The 27679-nt window shown below is 41.0% G+C and overlaps 1 protein-coding gene across 1 annotated transcript; it reads left to right on the top strand.

Annotated features, from left to right (window-relative positions):
- Positions 1–942: 942 nt before the first annotated feature.
- Positions 943–25839, top strand: Capsl (calcyphosine like). The gene is made up of 5 exons (XM_059276343.1): positions 943–1281; positions 16799–16935; positions 21714–21891; positions 22403–22612; positions 25567–25839. The coding sequence occupies exons 2-5, from the start codon at positions 16799–16801 to the stop codon at positions 25666–25668; spliced, it is 627 nt and encodes a 208-aa protein (XP_059132326.1). The 5' UTR covers positions 943–1281; the 3' UTR covers positions 25669–25839.
- The last annotated feature ends 1840 nt before the right edge of the window (positions 25840–27679 follow it).

Genomic DNA, 27679 nt, shown 5'->3' with positions numbered 1-27679 from the left:
ATAACTATGAAAAACATGGAAAGAAAACTAATACAACAACAGTTGAAAAAGTTTTATTTGGTCGGTAGGTTCTCACATTAAAGACAAATATAATTGCAAATGTCCTTGTAATTTACTCTTTGTGTGAGGATGCTCAGACTACCCTGGGGTAGAAGTGGGGAACTTCCTGAATCCCTGCAGTGTCTACGCTTTCTCTTAACTTGTTAAATACCATGTTCTACTGGAAGGACCTCCTGAAACAGTGTCTGACCCAGAAAAAGATAAAGAATGCAGTTTTTAAGCAGATGGCTATTTACTTGCCCCTCATATCATTCCGTCAGAAATCACCTCAACCAATGATGATTTATTTAAGATAAGTCTTCTCATTTGATGTCTATGCCACATCTTAGAATCATACTGTTTATTTTAATGATCTTAAAAATCAAGACCATCCTGTGCTGCAAACGCACAGGTAAAATACGTAACAGAAAGTGGAATGGAGGTCTTTTTAGGAAGTTCTAGTCCTAGTTCTTTGTTTGATTCCAGGATGGAGGGAGCCTGCGGGTGGGAATATGGAGGGAGACCGGATGTCATAGATATTCAGTGCAAGGAATGTGGCTTAGAGATATGCATCCACAGCAAACAACTGGCAAAGGTATTGCTAAGAACAAGTGCGGAGTGCATGCAGAAGAAAGAATTAAAATAAAGAAGCCAACAAAACGAAGCAAAACAAAACCGTGGAAAGGTATCTTCTCAGTATGTGAAAGTAAAAAAAAAAAAAAAAAAAAAAAAAGAGGGCATTCACTATAATTACCTCTGCTAGCTCCTAAAGGTTGTGCTTCATGTTCAGGGCGTCTGCCTTGTAGAGTCAGAAGGGAGCCGCCTGAAACAAGTCAGACAATTTACCAAACATTTCCTTTTTAAACGTGGGAGATCAGTTTTGATGCTGTGTTAGAAACTGAACAGTTGCCAGCGGAACTTCCGCCTGTCATTTCCTCCAGAACAAACAGCTTGGGCTTTCAAAGTCACTGGGATTTCCTAGGTAACAGGAGTGTAAACTTGAGAAAAGGCAGGACCTGCATAAGAGTGACAGCGAGCTCAGCCAATCAGACCATGAGTCTGCTGCAGCATTTCCAGGCCATCCAATTAGCACTGAAAGCTTTGAAGGGCAGGGACACCTTAGGAAGACAGGTAAGAGGGAGGAGACACAGGGCCGTAGGAGGATACTAGAGTTCCCAGGTGCAGAAGTCTGTGTCCATAGTTTCAGCTTGAAGCAACCTGTGGCTACAGATTAGATTCCAGGTAACTTAATGTTCTTATTTATTCTATTAACTCCGTCACTTCTGCTTCATTTTTAACTATGAGGATCTATTATCTAAAAAGAAAAGTTAAACCTTGATGAGAAATCATGTCCTGAAGAAGCCATCCCTGGGCTGTCAGAGCACAGAGCTCCAGGGGTGGTCTCTTGGGAGAGATGTTTAGACAAAAATCAATTTCGTTAAGCAAAGGGGAAGGAGCTAACCCTTTCTGAGTGGCGTCTGTGTGCTGGGTTCTTGGATGGGAAGTGTTTTGATGATTTGCTGTAACTATCCTGATGGCCCCTGATAAAATTGAGCCTCGGAGAATTCTGTTTCCTGGTCACAAAGCAATCAATAGATACAATTCATTCCTATTTCTTTTGTGAGGTAAGTTTGTACGGATTATGCCATACCCTGTGGACTGATGACTGATTCAGAATTAAAATTAGGGTTTTTAATTTAATTTTTTTGTTGGAGAATTTTATACACGGAGTACTATGTTAACAAACATCCCTCCCTCCCTCTCTTCTCACCCCTCCTTCTTTGCTCTGCTCACTCCTTCTCAAATTCATGACCTCTTTAATATCATTGTTGCATGTAAACATCTCTCTCTCTCTCTCTCTCTCTCTCTCTCTCTCTCTCTCTCTCTCTCTCTCTCTCACACACACACACACACACACACACACACACACACACACTCACTCACTCACTAAATAAATCCACTAAGTGATGCCAGTGAGTACTTGTGTTTAGGGTTGACCAGTTTGAATGGATAACCCCTACCAGGAGACTTTTCTCTGGGAAAAAAAAAAAAAAAAAGGATTTCCCGTTTTCATCAGCTGTTGATGGACTGTAGCTGCTTTTCTTATGATTTTTTTATTTAAATATATTTTGAAGATTATAGCGGGATTGTATCATTCCCATTTTCCTTTCACTCCTCCAACCCCTGCTCCCAAGCACCCCTTTGCTCTCTTTAGAATTGGTGATGTGTTTTTAATGCAACAACAGACGCCTGTTTCGTATATGAACACTAGCAATATTTTGGTGGCTCTGAGTATACTATCTTATGTGCAGTATTATACAGAAGAGACTGCATGATTGCAATACTTTGAATGTATAACAGAATTTTAAGCATTTAATGAAGCTTTGAAGGGATTAAAAGTAGAGGTACACTTTATGACTCTGATCTAGACCTGCAACTGAGATATCTTTCTCCTTAAGTTCTAGTAAGGCAGAGCCAGTTGGGTAATGGTTTCTGTGGTATCAGTGGACAAGGCAGTGGGCACATTTGTGATAGGAAGGCATAGGTGCTTACCTTCAGCTGAAAATTAAAGGGATTAGTGTGATCTCTATGGGGATGAAGCAATTGACACCTTCTGGCACTACTATTTATGCTGTGAGCAAATGTCAAAGACACATGAAGTCAATGATGAAGAGAAAGTTGATTATTTTGTTGAGCTTCGTCATTCTGACTGGGGTAAGATGAAATTTCGAAGTTATTTTGATTTGTATTTCCCTAGTTGCTAGAGATGATGAACGTTTTTAAGGTATTTTCTAGCCATACTTTTTTTATTCTTTGGAGATCTTGCTGTTCAGATCCCAGGTCTAGTTTTTTTTTTCTTTCATTTTCTTTATTAAGAAATTTTCTATTCACTCCACATACTATCCACAGATTCCCCCTTCCTCCCTTCTCCCACCCCCCAGCCCTCTTTCCCAAACCACATCACATCCCCACATCCCCCAAATCAAGGTCTCCCATGGGGAGTCAGCAGAGCCCAGCACACTGAGCCTAGGCAGGTCCGAGCCCCTTCCCACTGCACCAAGGCTGTGCAAGGTGTCACACCACAGGCACTGGGTTCCAGAAGCCTACCCATAGACCAGAGACAGATCCCGATCTCCCTGCCAGGCCTAGTTTTTGAATGGGTCATGTTTTTTGTTTTATTTGGCTCTTTGGTTTTGTTTTTAAGTTATTTTTTAAATATATATTCTTCACATTAATCAATTGTCAGATGAATAGCCAGAAAATATTCTTTCCCATTTTGTAGTCTTCCTATTTACCTGGTTGTTTCTTTAGCTATGTAGACGATTTTTAGTTTTATGAAGTCCCACTTATCAGTTGTTGGACTTATTTTTGATCAAATGGAATCCTATTCAGGAAGTCCTTTCCTACGTCTATATCCTGTAGGGTACTGCCATGTTTTTTTCTAGCACTTTCAGTATTTCAGGTTTCATGCTTAGGTCTTTGATCCTTTTGGAGAGTTTTTGTGCTAGATGATAGGTATGGCTCTAACTTCATTCTTCTGCATGTGGACATTCAATTTTCCCAGCACCATTTGTTGAAGATACACCCTTCCCTCCCAAATTAAGTTTTTAGTATCTTTGTCAAATATTAAATGACTGTAGTTACATGTACTTGTGTTTGGTTTGGTTATTTGCTTTTGTCCAGTTGGTCTATGTCTTAGTTAACATTTCTATTGTGATGAAACACCACACCCAAAAGCAAGTTGGGGAGAAGAGGGTTTCTTTGGCTTGCACTTCCACATCATAGTCTGGACAGGAACTCAACAAGGGCAGGGACCTGGATGCAGGGGCTCATGTAAAGACCTTTGTAGGTGATATGATTTCTTGGGCAGGTGGTCATGGGCTGAATAAAAAAAAAAGCTAGCTAAGCATATACCTGAGTGACTCACCCAGCAAGCAGCATCTGATACCAAGGTTGTTGTTCTTCCTTGTGAATGAGGTCCCTGGTTAGAGCTATGTGGAATACCAAGGAGACAGGCCTTTGAGTTCCTGTTTGATACCTGACCCTGGCTTCCATCAATGGTGGCCTGCAGTCTGTAAGCTGCAACAAGTCTTTTCCTTTCCTCAGCAGCCCTTGGTCTGTGTTTTGTCACAGATGAAGATGAATAGTTATTGAGAGGCTGCTCTGTGCATAGAGTTTTGCTCTGAGAGGAGGATCTGCAAAGCTGGCCCGTGTCTACACAGGATGTGCAGGACTGGCCTCTCCCAGAGACTCTGGGCTGATGGCAAGGTGTTTGAAAGGAGTAGGGGTATTGATGAAAGTTTGATCATTTCTTTCATCCCTGTAATCTGTTTTTTTTTAAAATAAAGCCTCTCCATATTTAATTTTCTTATAAAAGTTTGTTCTTGATTCTGATCTGACAAACGTTTGTGCCCATGTGTCTACATACAAATTAGAGAATTCAGAGAGGCAGTTTTCTGTGTTGTAGAGACAAGCTGGTACTTGACAGAAGGGAGCACTACGGGATGCTTGCTGACTGTGGGAAAGTCCACAGGCTGTGCTCTCCTGGTCCTCCCATGAAATTTACTCTATTCCTGATAGCCTTGGGAACAGATTCTCCCATGTGTCTCAGGCACCCAACATCTTGTTTTTCCTCTAGTATGAGTGAGAATAGTTGTTCCTCATCTTTTCTATTTTGCACAATCTAAAGGCAAATGGAACAAAACTTTTCTAAGTATTGCAATTTAGAAGGTGTGTTCTGAGAGCATGAAGGTTTTCTGTTGGGGAGGAGATGACAATGTCCCACTACCTTGGGAAATATCTCCTCTGCAGCAACAACTTGAGCTGTCAGGAGGGAGGCCATGCCCCAGCAGGAGGCTATAGTGTTACCTGATTTGCTAGGTGTGCTTTGTTCAATTTTTTTGTCCTAGATTTTGTTCTGTGGTGACTACAAAGGCTTTTTGTTGACAAAAGAATATTTTCTAAAATGTGACTAATTTATACATGACTGTAGTTAAAATCTTGATCTCCTCTTAAACCCTTGTACATTTATTTTCTTATTTTGTAAAACAAGGATAAACCATGGGATTAAAAATGAGTTTCCTCTAATGTAAATGTAAATTGAAAACTCTAAGAGTTATTATCAGGATCTACTTTATACCAAGTTAAAAAGAGAAAGAGAGAGGGAGAGAGAGAGAGAGAGAGAGAGAGAGAGAGAGAGAGAGAGAGAGAGAGAGGAAGCACAATCTTAATTAGTCTTAACAACAACAACAATAACAACAACGACAAAAACCCTGGATTCAGATATTAGTTAGTATGTAAGCCGAAAGATCAGAAAAGCAAAGGAGCAGTCACTAGAGAGTTCTTACCTCTGTGAAATCTCATGCTGAATGGGAGGAGAGCCTGTCTCTAAAAATGCTCAGACTGAATGGACTCCGAGATCCTGTCTCCACCCACTTTATATTCTTGTCTCCACCTCCCTAGTGCTGGGATTAAAGGTGTGAGCCTCCTATGTGCTGGGATCAAAGGTATGAGATCCTAAGTACTGAGATCAAAGGTGTGATCCACCACTGTCTGGCTCTGTTTCTGTCTTAGACTGTTTCAATCTCGTATAGCCCAGGGTGCCCTTGAACTTCTGATCTTCCTGCTTCCTACTCCCAAGTGCTGGGATTAAAAATGTGTGCCACCACTGCCTGGCCTCTATGGTTAATAAGTGGCCAGCTCTGCCTTCTGATCTCTAGGCAAGCTTTATTTTTCAGAACACAAACAAAAATCTTACAACAGAGAAATCTTTTCTTCTTCTTACATTAGTTTATTTCATTCAGGGGACATGTCAAGTGTCATGGCATGCTTGTGGAAGACAGAGGGACAGTTGCTAGAATTGTTTTTTTCCTTCCAATATGTGACTTCCAGATTAAACTCAGGTTGCCAGACTTGGGGATGAGCATCTTTACCTGGGAAGCCACCTAACTGATCTCACATAAAAACAAAACAAACAGACCAAAAGAACAACTCTTTGTGAATTATTTCTAAACGTAGTTCACTCTACAGCATGTGACCTTGACATAGTGTATGTACTAAATATTATCTCCTATTGCTCTTATTTTTATCTTTTGCAATCTTTCCCCATAAAGCCAGCAATAAACATTCTAGTCTTTGCGCTGTAAATTCTTTGCTGCAACTCTTCATCTTTGCGGTTGCAGCATGACGATAGACACAGGCCTTTTATAAACACATGTGTGCACTGCTTTTAAATAAGTCTTTATTTAGGGGAGAAGGTAGAGGGCCAGATTTGGTGTATGGGCTATGTTTTGATGTCCTTGGGTGAATAACATTTTTGGTTAGGTTTTTGTGAACACAGGGTATCTGAGGTAGCTCAGAGATTCACCATGACCATGAATAAATTTAACAAATACGAGGTTTTATCAAATACTGGCCAGGACTATGGATATTGGCCAGGACCATACCCTGAGACTCAAGACACTCAGAGTATGGCTCTTATATATTGTGAGTACAGGGTTTATAAAGGAAAGAAACACAAAGTTACAAAGTTAGAGCATTTTCCGGTCAAATTAGCTCACATCCTGTGGTGCCTAATTTTTATAACAAACTTCCTGCAGATGCTCCGGTTATCTCCAGCAAGCAAGCAGTTTTTACCAAAGCAAAAGCAGTGGTTATTTCCTAGGACCCTATTGTCCTACAAGAACAGAAGAGGCAGTAAAATTTATAACAATCAGCAGTTTCTTAAGATTATTGGCTCGGCTATTCCGGGCAAGTCATCTCAATTAGTAAGTTCTCTGACAGAGTACATTTCACAAGCTAGCAGCTGAGAAGCTAAAGCAATTTTCTTATGGATTCTTTAAGTACAATAGTGTTCAAATTTTGCACATGTTATTCATTCTCACAAGCTCAACACTGGGACGTGGAACAGTATATGGTTTGAAGAAATAGTGGTTAGAAAGTGTAAAGTCATTGCTAAATTCTGAATTAAGTCTTCTAAAGGTGGATGATGTGGGTGCTCGATGTGCCAGTAGAAACCTTAGATTGTAGAACAGTGAATCTTGACCGTCCTACTTGCGAGACCCTTTAACACAACAGTTCCTCATGTTGCGGTGACCCCCAACCATAAAATTATTTCCTTGCTACTTCATAACTGTAATTTTGCTACTGTTATGAACTGTATGTGAATATCTAATCTGCAAGGCCTGTGGGGGTGTGTCCCACATGCTGAGAACCACTGCTGTAGATAGTGTTGAGGGATGAGCTGCTCTAGAGCACCACATTCTAGCTTTCTGAAATCACTGTTTCTTCTGCCTACTGTGACAGAAACTTAGCTTGCCCGTTCCGTATCACGGCTCCTTTTTATGAACAGAACCTTGGGGTGGGGACAAAATACTCAGCCAAAAATCAGGATCTCCAGTCTCTTTTGCAGGAGTGATCATAAGATTCCTATAGTGGACACTGAGTGAACTTTTAGGAAAGCATTTACAAGGGGGTTGGCTTACATGGCCAGTGTCTCTTGACCTTTTCTGCTGCTTGAAGTGTTGATGTATTGGCTGGTGTTGCTTTCGTTATTATGGACTTTTGGAAAACTTTGAATATTAAAAGTTAGTCTTGGAGGGTGGATAGACACTGGCGTCTTGGGACTAAGGTGACTGTTTGGACTGCCTCCAGACTTTTAAACCTTGAAGGAGATCAAAGTCTTATTCTCTGCTATGAGTAATGGTTCTGCCAACAATCCATACCAGATACGCCAGCCTCCATCCATGTTGCACTATGACATTAGATTTCTATCTACTAATCCATCTCTGTTTTCTGTCAATTAAGGATACAAAAAACTTATTGGATGTATGATCCTCCATATAATAAATCTTATATAGACAAATGATTCCCAGAGCAACACCCTAAATAATTACACAAGTGACTTAATGATTTAGGTGATTAATGGTTACAAAGACACAAATGCCAATAGGGCTTGCGTCACTTCTGCATCTGAACGAGGTGAGGACTAGCTATGTCCTTGAAGTGGAATCAAAACCACTGCCCGAGACCAAGTCTTCTTGGCTCTGGGAAAATGTTACTCCCTTGTTCACATTAGCCTAGTATTGAAACCAGGGAGTTTGGAAACATATATTTTATTTTTTTCTTCTGGGCTTTGTTAATCTATTTACTGTCTTGTGTATAAAGTTCTCTGTCTATGCTCACCTTGGGTAGCAGTTCCATATCTTCTTGCTTTGTTTCTTTAAGAGTTTTCATCTGGCAGGCTGATTAGATTCAGAATAGACTGCAAGTTATGTTCTGATCAAAACACCAGAGACACAGTCCAGTCCAGGAGGAGAGTCTGATGGAGGAGGTACAGCAATGAGAGTGCTCCTCTCATACCTCCTGAACATCGCCTGGCAGTCCCTAAGGAGCTCAGTGTGACAAGATCTCAATGTCACCTCTGTGTTTGACTAAGTCTGGATTTTCACTGCATGTGTAAGTCACAGGAGCCCTTGAGTGGCACACTGAGCAGATTTCTCTCTTTCTTTCAAGTCAGAAGTCCCAAAGAGGCTGATATCTAACAAGTAAATTTATTGAGAGAAGTTTATAAATGAACCCTCTCCATCATCCACTGCCACCTAATTCTTACAGATAGAAGTTTATCTTCATAGTCTGTATAGTTGCTTCACTCAGATCAAGGTCAATATCTAGAATCAATTCAAATAAGGTTACTGCAGGAATAAATATTTGCCAGTTTTGACAAAGAAGAATCCTTTAGGTGCAAATATCGGAAGATCTGACCATCAATGGGATAAACAAACAATACAAATCACATGGCAGTTTTGTTGAGTCAGGCAGTTGTTGACTTCAGTTAGAAGCTCTATTATGTTAGTGTTCTAAGATGTTTGAGCTTTATAGCTATAAGTCCCTTGTCCTTTCCCTCAGGAATATGTAAAGGCTGCCATAGTCAGACATCATTTTCTAACTCAAGACAGAGGTAAAGCAAAACAGATAGAAGATATATTCCAGAGTCTTCCACATTCTTATTTGGGTCTCAATGGCTAGAACTTGTTCCGAAGGCCACCAATTGGAAGTACAATATATGAGAGAAAAGGATTGGCATGACTTTTAATCAGTTCCCAGTTTCTCCAAAATCAACTGTAGTTCAAACTGAAGAGTTAAAACCTTCCCTGAGAATGTAAAGGTCAAATATTGGGCACTTCTTCATGCACTGCTACTGTGTAGCACAGAATAGATATTTAATAAGCATATTGAATGCATGATGAAGACCAGCAAGAGACAAATTAGGTGCCATGACACAACATTTAAGGAGATATTTATTATCAGAGTTGAACAAATAAATGTAGGATCAACATTCTGTGATCTTGAAATTGAATGTTTTACACTTTGTCCTCCAGGCTCTATGGGCTCCTTAAACACTGTTCCCTGTCCTTGAATTAGGAGTCCTAAGACTAGTTGAATGAATAAAAAAAATCAAGAAAATGAAGTTATAAAGTAAGTATTTTATAATGATGATTGCGCCGACTAATTTTGTGTCAAGCTAACACAAGTTAGAGTCCTTTTAGACAAGAAACTTCAGTTGAGAAAATGCACTCACTTGATTGGCCTGTGAGAAAGCCTTTGGTGCACTTTCTTGATTGATAGTTGATGTAGAAGGGACCAGATTACTGTGGGTGGTACCTTGGGCTGGTGTTCCTAGGTGCTATAATGAAGTAGGTTGAGCAAGCCATGTAAATAGCACACATCCTTGGCCTCTGTATCAGCACCTGCCTCCAGGTTCCTGCCTTTTGTGAGTTCTTGCCCTGACTTCTCTCAGTGATGGACTGTAAGATGAAAAAAAATCCTTTCTTCCTATTGCATTGACCATGGTATTTTCTCACAGCAGTACAATCCCTAACTAAAACAATGATACTTAGGAAATATGTCCCATCACAAACATGGGGATCAGTACTTAATTTCATTGTAGCATTAATAGAAAAAATAAAGAACAGACTTCTGAAGAACATAGAGATCATAGCACCACATTGATAGGAAAGAGATGTTCTTACCAGTCACTAAACTGCAGTGTCTTGGTGGTGGACTTTATCCCCTACAACTCTAGGGAATAGATTTCTTTCCTTTTAAATTATTTTTGTTAAAGAGAGGAAGAGGGGTAAGGAAATGGGGGAGAGAGACCAGTAGCATATAGCGCACTCTATAGAATAGGATTTAGATCAAGCATTGAGCCTAGTCAGCCATAAGAGACGCCTCTTAGCTCTTGTCTCTGATGTCAGCTTGAGCTATTTGGGTGCAATGCTAAACTAAGACCCCATCAGAGTGACTGAACTCCGCTTCTGGAACCAGAAAGCTCAACAAATTTTTACTGACAATGGTTGTGAGGGCAACATAGGTACGGCCACGCTCCTCCGGATGAAGTCTGAGGTAACAGAGGCAGGAGGAGCACTGGAGGGAAGGCAAGCATGCTTTCCTCCTCAAAATCGCTTCAAGCTCTCCCAGTTTAACCGGCAGCCCCATGCTCTGTGGATTGCTTTTCTACTCTGTTCTTTCCATACTGAACAATGTTTTAAAACTACAGGAACTATTACAGCAACATTATGTCTTTTTTTTTTTTTTAAAGTTTAATTCGATGGTGTGGACACTTAACAATTACAGAAATGTCTAAATTGGCACTTAAGGTAAAAAACAAAACAAAACAAAAAAACGAAACTATTGCTCGGTATAGCAGTGGGGGAAATAGGCTTGACAACATTAAAAGGACGGAACAACCTTTGGGAAAATCAGTACAGCTTTGCTAGCACTTGCTGTTCTTAGGGGCTGGGCTCACATGACTGCCACCCAGTAGGATGGTTTTCTTGCAGTACAGTTTTCCCTGTGACTCAGCATAACAAGCCCTAGGGGGTAAAGGAAGACTGGCAGAAACCAAATGAGACCTAATCAGTCACTGTGGTGCACATCCCTGCCAGCCAGGAAAGGAGGCATCTCCTACCTTGGCACATATTCCCTGCACGTCCTTTGCTCTGCCTTCCATTGTATAATTCTGTCCTCTCCCCTCTGCGTCTTCCCAGACTGACTCCTTTCTTGTGGTTTTATTTGAGCAGGCCAAAGCTACTCCAGTTCCCTTGACTATTTATCAGGGAAACCAAGGGCAGGGGTTCATTTTTGAGGACGCAGTAAGACATTTCTTTGGACTTAATAATAACCTGGAGCTAGGAAGTGGTGGCACATGCCTTTAATCTCAGCCCTTGGGAGGCATAGGAAAGCAGATCTCTGTGATCTAGCCTGGGCTAGACAGTGAATTCCAGGACAGGCTCCAAAGCTACACAGAGAAACTCTGTCTCAAAAAACCAAAAAAGAAAAAAATAATAATAACCTGGATGCGGAAAAAAATGGTGTTTTAGGATGTGTGGGTCAATATACTAGAGATCTCTGGTGATTGGGACTACTTTTGTCTTTACAGGCTGACTATGTAGTGGGGGAAAGAGGGAGGGAGAGAGGAAGAGAGGAATAGAGAGAGGGAGGAAGGGTCCAAGGGAGGGAGGGAAGGAAGGAAGGAGGGAAGAGTAATTCAATTTTCTGCCACAAGGTAGCACCAAACACAACCAATGAAGTGCAGAAGCAGAAGTGTAGGTCGAGGCCTGAGTGAATCACTTTTCCTAAGGGCCAGCCTAAACAGAATCTCTAAAAAATGCTCTCAGAAGCAGATCTCTGTGCATTTCCACATCCCATCTGACACAAATGTTGGAAATCCGGGCTGAGAACTCTGACAGTGGCAGTCAGCTGTACAAGAGAGCAGTGGAATGAGACAGCCTGCACAGGACCAGTGCATTGAGTCTCCTTTGAGAGGGGGCTGCTCCACTCATCCTCTGCCCAAGATCTCCAAGTCCCCACCTTTTGCTGCTCTGTGAATGTCCCTTCGCCTGCCATTGTGGGTGTGGGTGGGTGAGGGTGAAGAAAGGCAAAGGCAACCAAGAGCTCTGGATATAGCCCTGGTCCTCCTTTCCCCTCAAACCTGAAGCTCAGTCACTTAGCATTTTAGATGGATCTGTCATTGTCCACAGGGTCCAGGCATCACATTGGACACAACAGGCTCATCCTGGCTGTGTGTCCCGTCTTCTGTGACTTCTCCACACTGTACCCTCAGTGTTCTCTTACATCACTTTTCCTTCCTTTTTATAGCCACCATCCTCTGCCTTCATCCCTCACTATGTGATGTCACTTACCTGTCTGGTTTTATTCTTCTTCATATTTCCCCTTCTAATATTCCCTTCCAATCTCCACCAGTCTTCCATGGTTCAGGAGTTAAGGCTTCATGCAGCACTTCCAGAAGACTCAAGTTCAAATCTGAACATCACGTCAGGCAGCTCACACATGCCTGTAACCAGCTTCAGGGTATCCATCTCTCTCTTCTGTCATCCTTGTGTACCCTCACATATGTGACATACATGTACACAGAAACACTCATGCAAATGTAATAAAAATAAAAAACATAAACATAAAAATGGTGTGTTTTTCTACTTCGGCTATTTACTGTTTTGCTTTGGACAAAGCATGTGGTATATCAGCCATCTAAAATATATAGTGTCCTTACTTGTTTCACATTCACAGTCCTAGCTTATATACATATATATATATACATACATACATACATACATACATACATACATATATTTGTCTTCTATTACTAGTAAAATGTAGGTATCATTTCCTCTCTGGTGTCTCAGAAAGTCCCACATGTCGAAGCTGTGATACCTGTGCTCTTCCTGTTGGGATGAACTGTAGCTCAGTAGCAGGACTAGAGGGAGATTCCAGGCTTTGAAGGCTGTCTGTGGGCCCCCTCTTCCCCCAAACCTAGCAAACTGGGCAGAGGTTTGTTGAATGAATGGACTGAACTGTGCCTCTGAAAGGGAATTGTACATATGATGAGCCAACACCTGGTGGTGCTGTGGTCACATGCATTGGGAAGGAGTGCCTTCTAAACTGAGTTAAACCTGACAGTTGATACTGTTGTGACCAAAGAGTCAGACACACTTTAACCGGGGTTGTGATGTCAGTGAAATCATGACATCGTGTTTGGAGTCTGCAGCGGGATGTGTTATTCAAACCTCAGAGCTCTGAGTATGTCTCACCCTTCTTTTTTGGAAATACGACTCTCTCCTACCTTCCTCTCAAACCCCACATCTTTCAAACTTTATTTTTCCTGTTCTGCTTTAATATGAGGCTTCAGAATTCAGTTTAAGATTCTATGCCATTCAAGAGCTTGATTCTCCAAGTTACCCCTCCCACTCCTAGCTTTGAAGAGGTCATGGTTAATATTGGCTGTTTGTTGATGGATCAAGTGACTAAATGATGAAAAATGATGGTTAGCGTGAGCATTTCCTGTATCACGCTTGGCTGTAATTTTCCCCCCCTGAATTTATCAAGTCATATCTGCAAGTGTTACAGCTCTGGAGAGAAAGATATCCTGACTTGTTGAGAACTCAGGCTATCCCTATAGCTGTGAAGGGAGGTATCCTGGATACCTGCAGCTGTGAGGAAAAAGGTATCCTGACTTTTTGGGAACTCAGGCTATACCTACAGCTGTGAAGGGAGGTATCCTGGATATCTACAGCTGTAAGGAGAAAGGTATCCTGACTTGTTGGGAAGTCAGGCTATACCTACAGCTGTGAAGGGAGGTATCCTGGATATCTACAGCTGTGAGGAGAAAGGTATCCTGACTTGTTGGGAAGTCAGGCTATACCTGAAACTGGGGTGTGGTGGAGGTGGTCTCCCTGCAGCATGTAGCAATCCTGCTTCTCTCTGACAGAGCACCTTACAGCTGAGCTCTGCTCTGCCTTGCCCTCCAAGGTAGCTTCCCAGTAGAGACAGATATCTTTCTTCTGCTCTGCTCCCCTAAAGGAATTTCCCAGCAGAGGCGTTCCTTTCTTCTCAGCTCTGGCCCAAGGTGTTACTTCTTCTGCTTCACTCAGCTAAAGGGGAAACCTCTGCAGAAGTATAACAACCTGCTGGTCAGCTCCTGGGAAAAGTTGTTACTTCTGCTCTGGCTCCCTCTCCCTTAAGGGAGCTTCCCAGCAGAGGTATCCATTTCTTCTTCTGCTCTTCTCTGCTCCCAAGGGAGATTCCCAGCAGAGACTCTGCTCCTCACTGAGGAAAGATCTTCACCCAATATCTTTCTTTTAAGAAAGAGACTTATTAGGGAAGGAGGAATCCAGGACAGTGGCTGCCTCTGTGGGGGTAGAAAATGACAGTTGACAACTGGCCAGGCAGAGGGGCTTATATAGGGCTTCTGAGGGGTGGAGCTTTTTTTCCAGGGAGAAGATTTTCTGCACAGGGATTGGTTGGTTTTCATGATCAGGGATTGGTTGGTTTAGTAGGTCAGGGGCAGAGCTGGTTCTGATTTCAGGGCTAAAGTGTGTTTCTTTCACTGGCCCTTTTTAGCTTTGGGCTCTACTTTTAGGGCCAAGGCATATTTCTTTCACCGGATCTGGTTCCAGGGCCAAAGTGTATTTCTTTGGCTCTGGTTTCAGGGCTAAAGTGTTTCTTTCACTGGCTTGGGTTTCAGGGCCAGAGTGGGTTTCTTTGTCCGGTCCTTTCACCCTACAATATCCAGAAATATCAGCCTACATCACCCCTAGTAGAATCGGCTTCAGAAGGCGGAAGTGGTTGCAGTCTAGATTCCCAGTGTCTGGTCTTCCCAAAGTCTGTTTTGATTTTGCATAAGGAAGTGCCAGCAAGTTACACTTTGACTTCCTTATATATTGTTACACATGGTAGAGGAGAAAGAATCTGCTCGGACTCAAGTGCCCAGTGTCTGTTGTTTGTCAGAACTTACGGGAAAGTCATTTTACAAGTCCATTCTTAGTTTCCTGCTGTGGTTTTAATGTATGCTCCCGAATTCATGTGTTAGAAACTTAATTCCAAAGTTTATATGTCAAGGACACTTTCCAGTGAGAGGTTTGTGATATAATCAAAGTTAAAAGAAGTCCACAGGGTGGGGCCTCCAGGACGGCTACAGCGTGGCTTCACAAAAAGAGAAGGGGGCCTGGGGCTGACATGCTTATTCTACTATGGCATGTAATGCCCTCCCTGATGGTGACAGTACAGTTTTACCAAAAGAGAACGGGGCTTGGGGCTGATGTGCTTGTTCTGCTATGGCATGTGATGTGTGACACAGTATGAAGCCCCTCGACAGATGCTGAGCAGATCCCCATGCCATGTGTTCTCGTCTCTCCTGTCTACTGTCTCCTCTACATCTCTATTGTCCCAGGCAGTAGATAATGGAGGCTTTGGAACTCATATTCACCAGGGATGGGTTTGGAGAGGAAAAACCAAAGCCCAGATTTGTAGGCTTTTGGTCTTGGGCTCTTCCCACTGAAATAAGAGATCTGAGAACCCAGGTCTCGACTACTCAGGTCACCTTCTCTTATACCTGAATATTTCTTACAGAAAAGAAGATCTGGGGGAGCAATATAGGTGTGTGTGTGTGTGTGTGTGTGTGTGTGTGTGTGTGTGTGAGAGAGAGAGAGAGAGAGAGAGAGAGAGAGAGAGAGAGAGAGAGAACTGTTTTTTTTTCTTTCCTATAAACATTGTTCAGTATTGAGGGGCATTAACCTATTAAAGAGAGTGTATGAGTTACTGGTAAGCATTACTAACACTCATATTGAGAATCACAGTGAAGACAAAAATAACAGAACTCAGCATTTAAACTCAAGAGTAGAACATTAAATGTAGGATCAAAGGGATATAGGGCATTATAAATATTACACACACACACACACACACACACACACACACACACACATATGGAAGCTGACTGGCCAATAGCTAGACAGCATATGTTTAGGTGGGAGAACCAGACTAAGGACACTGGGAAGAAAGGCAGAGTCAGAGTCAGAGTAGCATATATATGTGTGTGTGTGTGTGTGTGTGTGTGTGTGTGTGTGTGTGTGTAAGAGGAGTTTTTGTCAGGACTGCAGTCTCCAAAATAAACGCACAGAGACTTAATATTAAGTATAAATACTAAGCCAATAGCTCAGGCTTATTACTAGCTAACTTTTACAACTTAAATTAACCCATTTATCTTAATCTACATTCTGCCACATGGCATTACTTCTTCATCTTGCATCTCCTGTTTCCTCTCTCTGTCTGTCTGGCAACTCCTCTGACTCTGCCCTTCTTCCCAGTGTCTTTAGTCTGGTTCTCCCACCTAAACTTATCCTGTCCAGCTATTGGCCAGTCAGCTTCCTTATTAAACCAATCACAGCAACATACATTCACACAGTGTAAAGGAATGTTCAAATATATATCACACAATTGGTTCAAACAATGAGTACTGAGAAATACACTATTAACTCCTACTAATGGTCCATGCCACATGGCTTCTCTCACTTCCATATATACATACATTCTGATTTGTTCAAATTTAGCATCCTTAGCAGCTTTCTTTTGTACCTTTTCCTGGCCCCTTTCCTTTCACTATTAAGGACTTGTTTGAATGGAGGGAGAAGGGCTTTAGAAATATCAAAGCTTGTTGGGAAATGACTGTACTTACTTATTGTCCAGAGTGAAGACAGCATGTGTTTTTGAAACTAGAAAAGTAAATTTTAAACATGCCAGGCACAAAATTTGCACAGTTAAAAATTGTAAATTCTAGGAATCTTGAGAATATTTCCTGGAGGCTGGATGAAAGAGAGATGTAAGTTTCCTTCTGTTGACTGCCCAGCCAGAGCTGTGCAGTGGGGTCTGAATTCCATTAATGTGCTATGGATTCTCCTTTCAGATGGCAGGGACAGCACGCCATGACCGTGAGATGGCAATCCAATCCAAGAAAAAGCTCTCCACAGCTACTGATCCTATTGAAAGACTGAGATTACAATGCCTGGCCAGGGGCTCCGCAGGCATCAAAGGACTTGGCAGGTAGGATGGTGTCTTAGTTACTTTTCTATTGCAGTGACAAAACACTATGACTAAGGCAACTCATAAAAGAAAACATTTAATTTGGGGCTTATGGTTCCAGACAGAGTCCATGACCATCACGGCAGCAGGCAAACAGACATGGCATTAGAGTAGTAGCTAAGAGCTTACATCCTGATCCACAAACAGGAAGCAGGGAGATATAACTGGGAATGGTGTGAGCTTCTGAAACCTCAAAGCCCAGAGACACACGTCTTCTCCAATAAGGCCACACCTCTTAATCTTTCCCAGTTCCACCAACTGGGAACTCAAAATTCAGGCATAGGAGCCTATAGGAGTCATTCTTCTTCAAACTACCACAGTTGGGGATACAGTGAAAGGAAGTAGAAAGATCAGAATTGTGTAGGAGAGCATTACACTGACTTTATGATATTGGGCAAATCACTTTCTCTCAAGGCCTCAGTTTCTTATCTATGAAATTCATTGTTTGGGAGAGCTGATCTCTGAGTCCTCATGACAATATTTGGTTCTTAGCCCCAAATTCAACAAAGCATGTGTCTGTTCCAAGAAAAGGGAGCTCCTGGGGCAATTGAGGTAAAGGAAAACATGCCTAGGAAGGAGTACAGACACTTGGAAGGACAAGGAGAGAGGCCTTCCCCAAAAGTTGGGTAGAAGAAGGAAATGGAGCAATGATTAAAAAAAATTGGAAAAATAGGCATGGTGACATATGCCTATTATCCCAGCACTTGGGAGATGGAGGCAAGAGGATCAGCAGTTCAAAATCATTTCTGGCTACATAATGAGTTGAGGCTAGCAGCCTTGGCTACATGAGATCTTGTCTAAAAGAGAATTTAGATTTTGCTCCCAGCCAAGCTATCATGTCTCACTTGCCACTCTAACTGCCCATGTGATAACTCAGTGTTCATCCCCAGTAGTATTATATGGTTCAGGTGATTCTTCTTGTATTCCCTGATATTTGATAGTGCAAGTAGACTTGAGTACTGAAAATCCCAAGGAGACTGTGAGCCTCCTAAGAACTGATCTTGTGTATTTTCACAAATTATAATGAATGTCTAAAGTAAGCCTGGCCTTGTACATATTTGGGTGGTCTCATGTGTGGACAAGCTTCTGCAGGTCTCATGGAGGACTGAGGCTAAGAGAGTAAATGTCTTGTAAATGTGCCTTTCAGTGGCATGAGAAGATGTTTGATAAAGAAGTACAGGATGTCTGTGTAAGGAGAATGCGACCTCACACCCAGAGGCTTCACAAACTCTCAGCCAGGTACTGGGCACCTAGGGAAGCTCCTCAAAGAACTCCCAAGAAACAAATACACAAGGCATTTCCATGCCTTCTTAAACTAAGCTTGGCTCTGTTACAGGTTCAGATGAAGATATATGGACCTTGCTATTCATGCTCTCACAAGCCACTTCCTTTCAGTATTGTGTGGTTCGAACCTCTAAGTCCTCCATCTTGGGTTCACTTCCTTGTCTTCAGTGCAGACCTCTGAGGAGCCCTGAAGTGTGTTCTGCTAATGATCATGCAATTGGATGCTTCCTGCTACCCATGCCATTCCCACCTTTTGTTACCACTCCACCTCCATCTAAACTAGCCCTTCCACTGTGAGCTGCTATCATCTCACCCTGGGCTTCCTGTTTAACTGCTTTCTGTCTCCCTTATTGTTGGCCTTTGTCTTCCTTAGTCTATTCTTAGTTGATGTAGAGGGAAGCCCTCTCTACCCCTGCCTTAGGATCTATTGAAAGGCAGGCACTTCACTTTCTTCTAAGTCCAGACCCCAGTAAATATACCCCCACAAACACAAACATTCTCACCAATCTTGCCTCTGAAAAACCACTCTTTAATTAGCATCTGCCATCTACCAAGCTGCAGAGCACTCATTCTGTGAAACATAATGCTTATGGAACCATCTTTCCATCCCGTCTTAAGTATTTATTTGGAAGTTCTACATCAAGATGATTCTTTTATCATTTTGACACCTTTACTGTTTGACACTGAAGTCTGGAGAATTTCAATAGTATATATTCTTCCTTAAACACTTCCTACTAGCCAAGAAATATAGATAGCTCCTATTTCCATGGCTGATATCCTGAATTCACCATTTGTCTTATGCACAGCTGAGAGAGCTCATCTTTACTCTGTCCCCTTGTACACACTGGGCAAAAAAAAAAATCCTTTCTTGAGCTCTGATTTATATCTTGTATCAGAAAAGACACTCTAAGTTTATAACTAATTAGCAACTAGTGAAAATCTCGGGTAGTTGCTTTACTACCCAAAGGCAAGATGAGTCAGTCCTTTCTGTAAATGGAGCTCTAAACACTCATCATTTCTTGAGTTGGAAAATTGAGAATGATCTTCATCAGTCCACCACACTGATGATTTGATTTCTACAGCATTTTGAGGTCTCCTCTCATTGATATTTCCGATGCTTATGTGTAGACTCTCAACCTCTTCCTCCTGGACTTTCCCCCCAACATTATCACTGCTTCATTCACTGCCAAGTTTCTGTATTTTAATTCTTTCAACCAGCTCTTTCTAAGGGTCTCTAAAATTTTATCTTGTTGATATTCTGCTCATGAAAGCTATGCAGTTGCTTTTTAAACATATAACAAGGTTTAAGCCCTTTAGAACTTAAGGAGATTAAAATTCTTCATATTCTTCCATGGACCCACTTGTCCATATTTATTTTATCTCTTTTTACCTTTGGTAGCTCTCTTCTTGCTTCCACAGATGGACAAGGGGTGTTTTACAAACTACTGTTGATCTGAAATGCTTCTCCTTGCCAGAACTCAGAATAGAGGATTGTCCCCCCTCTTCCTATCTTGCCATCGCTGAATAAATTCCTAAAGGGTAGAGTCACTGTCTCATTCACCTATGTATTTCATATTACAGTGTTTAATCCAATGTTTGGCAGTTTATAAAATGCCCAGCTGATGTTGAACTTTGTTGAACAATCCAAGATGTGTCAGCAATACATTATTTATTTCAAATTTATCTCTAAAAAAAAATTATCAGCCTATTTGTTGTAGCAGGAAAGTTTATTTACTAACTCATCTAGCTGATGAATATTAATAGATTGTTTCCTACACAGTAAATTTATAAAAATAAAAAAACAAAGAGATGGACTCTACCACCATATAGCCCATATTCAAGTCTGCGTGATGTACTTATTTACTTATGCAATGTCCAAAATGCTCTTTCTAGTTTTTCAAATAAAATTTGAGTTATAAAAGAACAAGTGTCTGGCATTTTATTTACTTTTCTGTTTTTCATTGCCATTCAGTGTAAAAGGTTTCATTATGTTATTTTACATGTCTGTATCTCCATTCTTATTCATTCTCTCCCTACTGTCCTCTTGTGTTTCTTTACTCCTTCTTGTTGGTCCACTTCCTCCCTATAGTCCAGCATCTGCTTTTATGTCATTTGCATCTGAATCTCTCATAGTTACACAGAACTGGCAATAAGAAAATTGTAGGTCACAACTTAGAAATTGCACATTATTTTAGCATTAGTTAGAAATGAAGGGTCAACAGTGTAGACTTTTATGGAAAAATGAGGCCCAGTTATACTCAAGTTTCCGTAGCTGTTGTTGCTGCAGAACTAGAAGTCAAGCTCATCTTTTTGAAATCCTAAATGATAATTCTGTCTGTTAGGATTCTAGCAAAAATATAATTCTTAGGGCTTTAGTATGGAAAGTGGTGTATGCTGTAGAAGGGAAAAAGTAGAAAAAAGTAAGATCATAACAGCATGGTATGATATTTACAGAAAGACCTTAAACATCACAAAATCAATGAGAAGACATACCATTTCTTTTATAAAAGTTGTAGATACTGTGTATTTGGAATGATTACATTCCTTGGCTATAACAGACGTGTTTCTAAGCAAAGGTTTCCTGTAGACAAAGCAGCATCTATATAGTTTATGTGGTCAGTGTGCATATGGTGGAGAACTAGAAGCTTTATTTATGCTTGATATTAGTTTCTAGAGATTTTTACCAAGGTTCATATGATTAATAAAAAAAACCTATGCTTCAATTGCTTGTCTATATTTTTTTTTTGGCATTTGTTTAAGTGAAAGATGAGGAAACTACAGATTTATTAGCAAACATGTATTCCAGAAAGGGTGACCTATATTAGTAGCTCTTCATTATTATAACAAGATATTAGGGATAATGAACTTATGAGGAGAAAAAGTCCATTTGGCTCACAGTCTCAGAAGCTTCAGTCTATGATCAATGAACTTCATTGCTTTGGGCCTGTGGCAGGGCAGGGCCTCAGCACAGGGTGCATGCAGTAGGGATAAAGCTGCCTGTTCTTGGTGGCTGGGAGGCAAAAAAAGAAGCAAGCAGGCAGGGTCCAGGCAGTACCCCTTGCCAGGGCATGACTCCAATTACCTGACTTCCTTCTTCCAGTAGACACCACCCTCAGCAGGCACTACCAACCTCCGTCAGCACCAGTGTACCTGACAGCCAAGCCTTCACACCCAGATGTTCAGGAGACAGAAAAGATAACTAATGTTCATGTCATGTAATTAGAGTCAAACAGTGCAATTGTCACCTTCTCCGTGTGTATGTGTGTCCATGCACAACATGTGTCCAAAGGTTTGCTTGAGAACCTCTGAGCTCAATAGTGAGTCTGCAGAGAAAAATCTCAAACTTCTGTATTTTATTTGAAAGCAAATGGGAGCGGCTCACTTTTTGCATCTTCACACTTACACGTTGTTCTTTGTGGGTTTTTTTTTTTCTCTTTTCGTGTTGTTGTCTTCAGAGTGTTTCGGATTATGGATGACAACAACAACCGAACCCTTGATTTCAAAGAGTTTTTGAAAGGGTTAAATGATTATGCCGTGGTCATGGAGAAAGAAGAGGCAGAAGAACTTTTCCGGAGATTTGATAGAGATGGAAATGGGACGATAGACTTCAATGAGTTCCTTCTCACATTAAGAGTAAGAATGTTCTTTATGTAGACCAAGCTGGCCTCGAACTCACAGAGACCCCCCTGCCTCTGCTTGCTTATTTTGATTTGTTTCTTTACATGGGGGAGGTGTTGCAGGGATGAGGGGAGGATCTGGGGAGACCAGAAGGTGAACAGAATTTGGGGTGCATGATGTGAAACTTCCAAAGAGTCTATAAAGAAGTTATTTTTTTTTTTAAAGAGTAAGTATGCTTCCCAACCCTTGCCCCATGAATCAGTGTTTTCTGTGGAGGAGTTTGACTTTCACATGGTTTGGGTTGGCTACTTCAAGGTTTTGTTTTCAGAAGTTGCTAGTATATTTCAGAAGGGTGTGGGCAGAAGGTTGAACCAGCTGAGGGACTTTCTGGAGTATCTTATTTAGTGGCACATAAGCAATTTCACATCACTGATGGGAATATTGAATCACATCTGCTATAAAAGAGGCTCGTTTGCGTGTGTATTCATCCGTGTGTGTGTTTATTTTTATTTTTTAATTTATCTAGCCCCCAATGTCCAGAGCCAGAAAAGAGGTAATTATGAAAGCTTTTAGGAAGTTAGACAAAACTGGAGATGGCGTTATAACCATTGAAGACCTTCGCGAAGTTTATAACGCTAAACACCATCCGAAGTACCAAAATGGGGAATGGACAGAGGAGCAAGTCTTCCGGAAATTCCTGGACAACTTTGATTCACCGTATGACAAAGATGGGCTGGTAAGTGAAGAAGATGAATCCAGATGGAATTTATCTACCCCCATTGAAATTGTAAAGGAGGAATAGGTTCAAAGCCTTAAAAAAAAAAAACCTCAAATGTTGACACCATAACTATTACAAATAGAAGGAAACATTCCTTTGGGGCCATCTGAACTGTTAAAAATTAAAAGTGAAAAAATGTACGTTTCAAACATGTACTGAGACAGACATATCTTTATTGGTAGGGGATCCACGAGCTGCTAATTGCTCATCATGGAAAATGTGTTGTTTTGAACATCAGCCCATCTCATCGTTCCTAGACTCCCCATGTACAGCTAGCTGTATTCAAATGAATTAGATTGCAAGAAAAGTGTGCTTCATTTTAAATAGGACCAAGATGCTTTGGAACAGATACGCAAGGCTTTTCAGGACGTTTGGTTCCTTTCACCCTTGTCCTTAGGAATGTCATTTGCCATCATATTCTGCTGTGTGAAAAAGCAGCTGTTGGTAAAGGGAATCCCAGAGAGCAGAATTTAGCCTGACTCATGCTTTAGTAAAATTTGAGATTATCTAGCACATTTAAATTACAGTGAACTTCAAGGCAAAAGCAACCACTCATTTTCATTTTCGTTGCCTCCAACTATACAAAATGTTGTATATTGGAAGAGATGGGCTAAGAGCCCTATGCTACCTGTTTAAACACTATGAGGCAGTTTTTGTCTTAGAGGACCTGAGAGTTATTGTGATGGGGGAGGGGAGTCCCTCAGCCTCAGTAGCAGCAGCACCTCTTAACCTTTGGGTCATACCGGAAAAGATAAGTGGGGCAGTGACTAGGAAGGGGCGGTGCTTATGGGAAGAAGAATCACACCTCCTCCCTCTAAAGGGAATTTCCCCTCCCTTTCCCATAAAACCTGGTGGCTTGTCTTATTATCAAGGGGCAAGAGGTAGGAAGGGGAAGTTTCTTTCCTGCTGACATTTCACAGTCAAAGATGGAGAAGTAGTTGAAGTAGTGTCTTGTAGGCTGAGGAATTGTGACAACAGATACAAAAGAGTCCCAGCTTCTGTTGGGCAGTCAAATGTCTAGGTCAGAAATAACAGAACGGCATGTTTCCTCTAGTCCTGCTGCCTTTGATCTACCAAGATGTCAGAGAAAAATAGCCAACTGCCATTTCCCCTAATAGCTCAACCTACATGAGTCCCTGTTGTTTCTGGCTCTGTCTGCAGGTGGTTCCTCCTTGTCACCAGGGAAATGTCAGCTGCCTTTGACTCTAACAAGTCCAAGTAACCATTTGTGAATCAACTGATTTAACGTCCCCATGTCAGCTCCTTCTGACATTTATCTCTATCAGCCACGTTGATCTCTCAGATTCTCAAAAGGTTATTGAGGGTTTTTTCTTTTTGGTAGTTACAGTGTTTGATGTTGCTTGAATACCATAGATCTTGTAATAATGTTGAATATTAGCTGTTCATTATCATTGGGTGTGTGTCTTGAAAACTCAGATTACTGGCTATACTGAAGAACCACGAAGTTTGACATTTGGGGAGATGTAACCCCAAGTCTTTGTATATTTAATGTATAATCTATTGGTGCTTGCACAATCCATATTTGAGATACTTAGATCTAGGATATTTAAAAGCCTTATTTTTATTACTAAACATAATATATATGCACCCTTATTTAGTATGACAATGAGTACAAACAGTGTTTATTGAACATTTATCAACTGGCTATTGTGTTAAGGGCTTTACAGATATCTTATTTAATAGACATAATAAATATCTTCATAAAAGTGGCGCAACCTTTTCTGGGTTCTGGGAATTAAATCCAGGTGCTCTTAAAGAATAGCCAGTGGTCATAATGCTGAGGCATCTCCCCATGTTAATAACATCTTAAAAACATAAGGAATTGTAGATACAAGCAAATCTATGGCAAACTCTTTCATAAAGACAATAGTTCCTATGTGTATGCTATTTATTTGTGTTTACAGATGGGTGACCACAGATCTACTATTCACTGAGTTTAGTGTCATTTTTTTCCTGATATCTTTTACTGGTTTAGAGGGAGGAGGTTTGGGAATCAGTGTAGGGAGACATTTTGTAAGTCACATGAATATTTTTGGTTTTTTTTTGTTCTTGTTTTTAATTTTGTTCAAGGAGCCCCTGTAGTAAATGAAAGAGATATTAATGGTCCCAAAGACTGATGAGACATATTAAGCTGTGACAGACTAGAAACAATTCTTCAGTTATTTATGAGTTTCCTTTTTTGTGATGCTTTTAGTCTTTTGACTTAGAGGTTGGCCAACTCCTATTAACTCATAAGACTTCCTTCCTTTTTCCTGAAAAGAGAGTCATCTCAACCATGGGATGGAGAGACACCTCTGCTGATATTCCAAAGACAGTCATACGCACAGAGTGGAGAGCCTGGGGATGGGGGTGGGAAGAGAGGAGCAGCTGGTAATGTTTTTGCTTACTCTCAGCCTTGAATGAGCAATTCATACCTCTAAAATGCATGCAAATCACATGACACATTTTACTAGAAATTGCTTCCTTTATCCATAGGAAAAAGCATTCCTTGAAAAGTGAGACGCTGTTTATCCTGACATTGGACATGGCTTGCTTCTGACGTGTGCCAGAAGGACAGTATTAGGCAGCTAACGAACACCTACTTCTTATTTTGGGTTGGTCTCTGTGTCTGAACCAACAGATACCAGCTCTTAGGAAAGACGACAACCCACGCCTCACTCTCCACTTAGGGTGGCTTGGATGTTATTAAGGCTTACTTCTGCCCTGAGCCCCTTTCACCGCTGTCCTTAACTCAGTTTGGTCTTTACTTTTGTTTTAGGTCTGTTCCTCCGCTGTAATCAGACACAGAAATCCTTGGTGGTAATGCCCCTTCTCTTTACAGGAAAGGAAGAGAGGTCTCCATTAATAAGAGAAGCAAAGTGTCCTTTCTCTTTCTAACTTCTCCACTACAGGTGACCCCTGAGGAGTTCATGAACTACTATGCAGGTGTGAGTGCGTCCATTGACACTGATGTGTACTTCATCATCATGATGACAACTGCCTGGAAGCTCTAAATGCCTGACCCATGGAGACAGCCACGTAACTCCAAATGATCAAACCTCAACCCCAAAACTCAGAATGATATTTTATTTCATGTTCATTGCACAGCTTCTTCTTTACCAATACACTATATTTTCTAGGGCTGACATAAGAGCAGAAATAAAGTCACTAAGTAATTAACTGTGGACTTGACTCCTCTGAAACTGTTTCCTTATTTCTAAAATAAGAACTATTGAAGTTACAACTCTAAATTTTCTAACACCATGGCTGTGTCATGCAGGTATTCAATCAACTTGGAATGTCTCTCTTGGTCATCAGTGAAATTTTGAATATTGTAACTATGACCTCATTTGTTCAGAAAGCCAATATATTTTCACCTTTAAGCTAGATGTGAGAATGCCTCTATTTGTATAGTGATAAAATCTTAGGGGGTTTAGTCTAGATTTTGGGACCAGAAAGATTATACTAGATTCATAATTTCTGCAAGTGAATTTGGAGTTTCACTCCTCAGATCTATGGAAGCCTCCTTTTGGCAAATAGAGTGAACATGAAGATTGGTTTGTTGCTTTCTATTGGTTTTAAAAATACTGATGTAAGAGTGGAGGCCATTTTGTTGAATGGTAGACCTATGGCTCTTCAACACCTCCCTGTGGCTGGACTTGTGAGCTTGTGCTGGACCCTACTATTTTATGTGGAGCAGCTTCACTGTGGTAACTAGCAAAGTTTCTTTTGGTACAATGTTTATCTAACTCTTCCCTGTTGTCAGCCAACCATGAAGACAATTCTGTTTACCCAAAGAGGATGGGCATGGCCCAGACTAAATTCATAGAACATTCCAAAACAGATTCTTCATGATACTTGATGCTTTATGATTCAAATCCTCCTCTAGCACTCATCTCTGCTTGTATATTATTGACATGAGAGAATCAACCCATGAGGGACTAATAGATATAAAGGAAGTCTCAGAAATGAGAGAAATGGAGCCCGAAGCTGCAGCTTCTATTCTTCATGATCTGTGCTTGGGGGCCACAGAAAACATAGTGAGTAGATTCTGGTTGCAGTGCTGAGATGAATTCCTAGCAGCTTTTGTTGCTTAGAAGTCTTTTCTACAAACCCCATCTCTGGCTGTCTCTGTGCATTGGTTTAGGGACATGAATTTATTTGATGGTGTCTTCAGGATCTTCTGGATTTAGGTGGTTCAATAAAGAGAGTCTGAAGATACTTTGTAATTTTAACTTTTACTCCCATTATTTACCTTTTATCTTCCACACTCCTTTAAGTTGAGATCAGAATAGATATTAATTTAAGACCTGTTAAAATAGGTATTACAGGATGAGAATTATATCAGTTCTTTATTGATGTATCTTGCTTTGTTTCTTATTGGGGAAGCTCAACTTCTTTATCTTAATGGCTAACTGGAGAAGAGGCCTTTTATCTTGAGATTGGGCATGTCTTCATATCATAGAAAGCCAGCTTTCTCCCCATTAATTATACAAGCCATGCTTTCCATGGATTTACTAACTAGTCTTCCGTAGAGGATGGCAGGGCAACCAATACCAAATGTAATGAGAAAATATTTAGAAACCACATAGAAAGCACAAATATGTAGAATATCATTTTTAAGCCTGTGCCCTCAAAGTGTAGCTAAGGAGAAGTCTGCTATTTCCTAAGCATGGTGGGTTTCAAGCTTACTGCTCTAGATAGATTTGTGTCATTGATTCTGGGTATGACTCACGTCTTGCTTAACGCAGGCTACAGAATGAGCATGTGATTCTGAGTAGAGCCTGGGTTGCAGCTATCAGCTCTGTCTCTTCCAGTGATATTTTGCTTCCTGTCTAATGAGGGTACAGGGTACAATGATCTGATTTCAGATAACAGTTGTGAGATATGTGTACACTATGTGAAGGTGTATTGCAGTGGTTGGTGTAATAAAAAGCTGAAAGGTTAATAGCTAGGCAAGAGGAGTATGCAGGTTTCCAGGGAGAGAAAGGAAGAAGAGGAGGAATCTAGGTGCACAGGAGATGC

This window comes from Peromyscus eremicus, chromosome 11 (assembly GCF_949786415.1).
Source record: "Peromyscus eremicus chromosome 11, PerEre_H2_v1, whole genome shotgun sequence".
Taxonomy (NCBI): Eukaryota; Metazoa; Chordata; class Mammalia; order Rodentia; family Cricetidae; genus Peromyscus; species Peromyscus eremicus.
The sequence above is the reverse complement of the archived record's forward strand: the minus strand, read 5'-3'. Positions and strand labels throughout refer to the sequence as shown.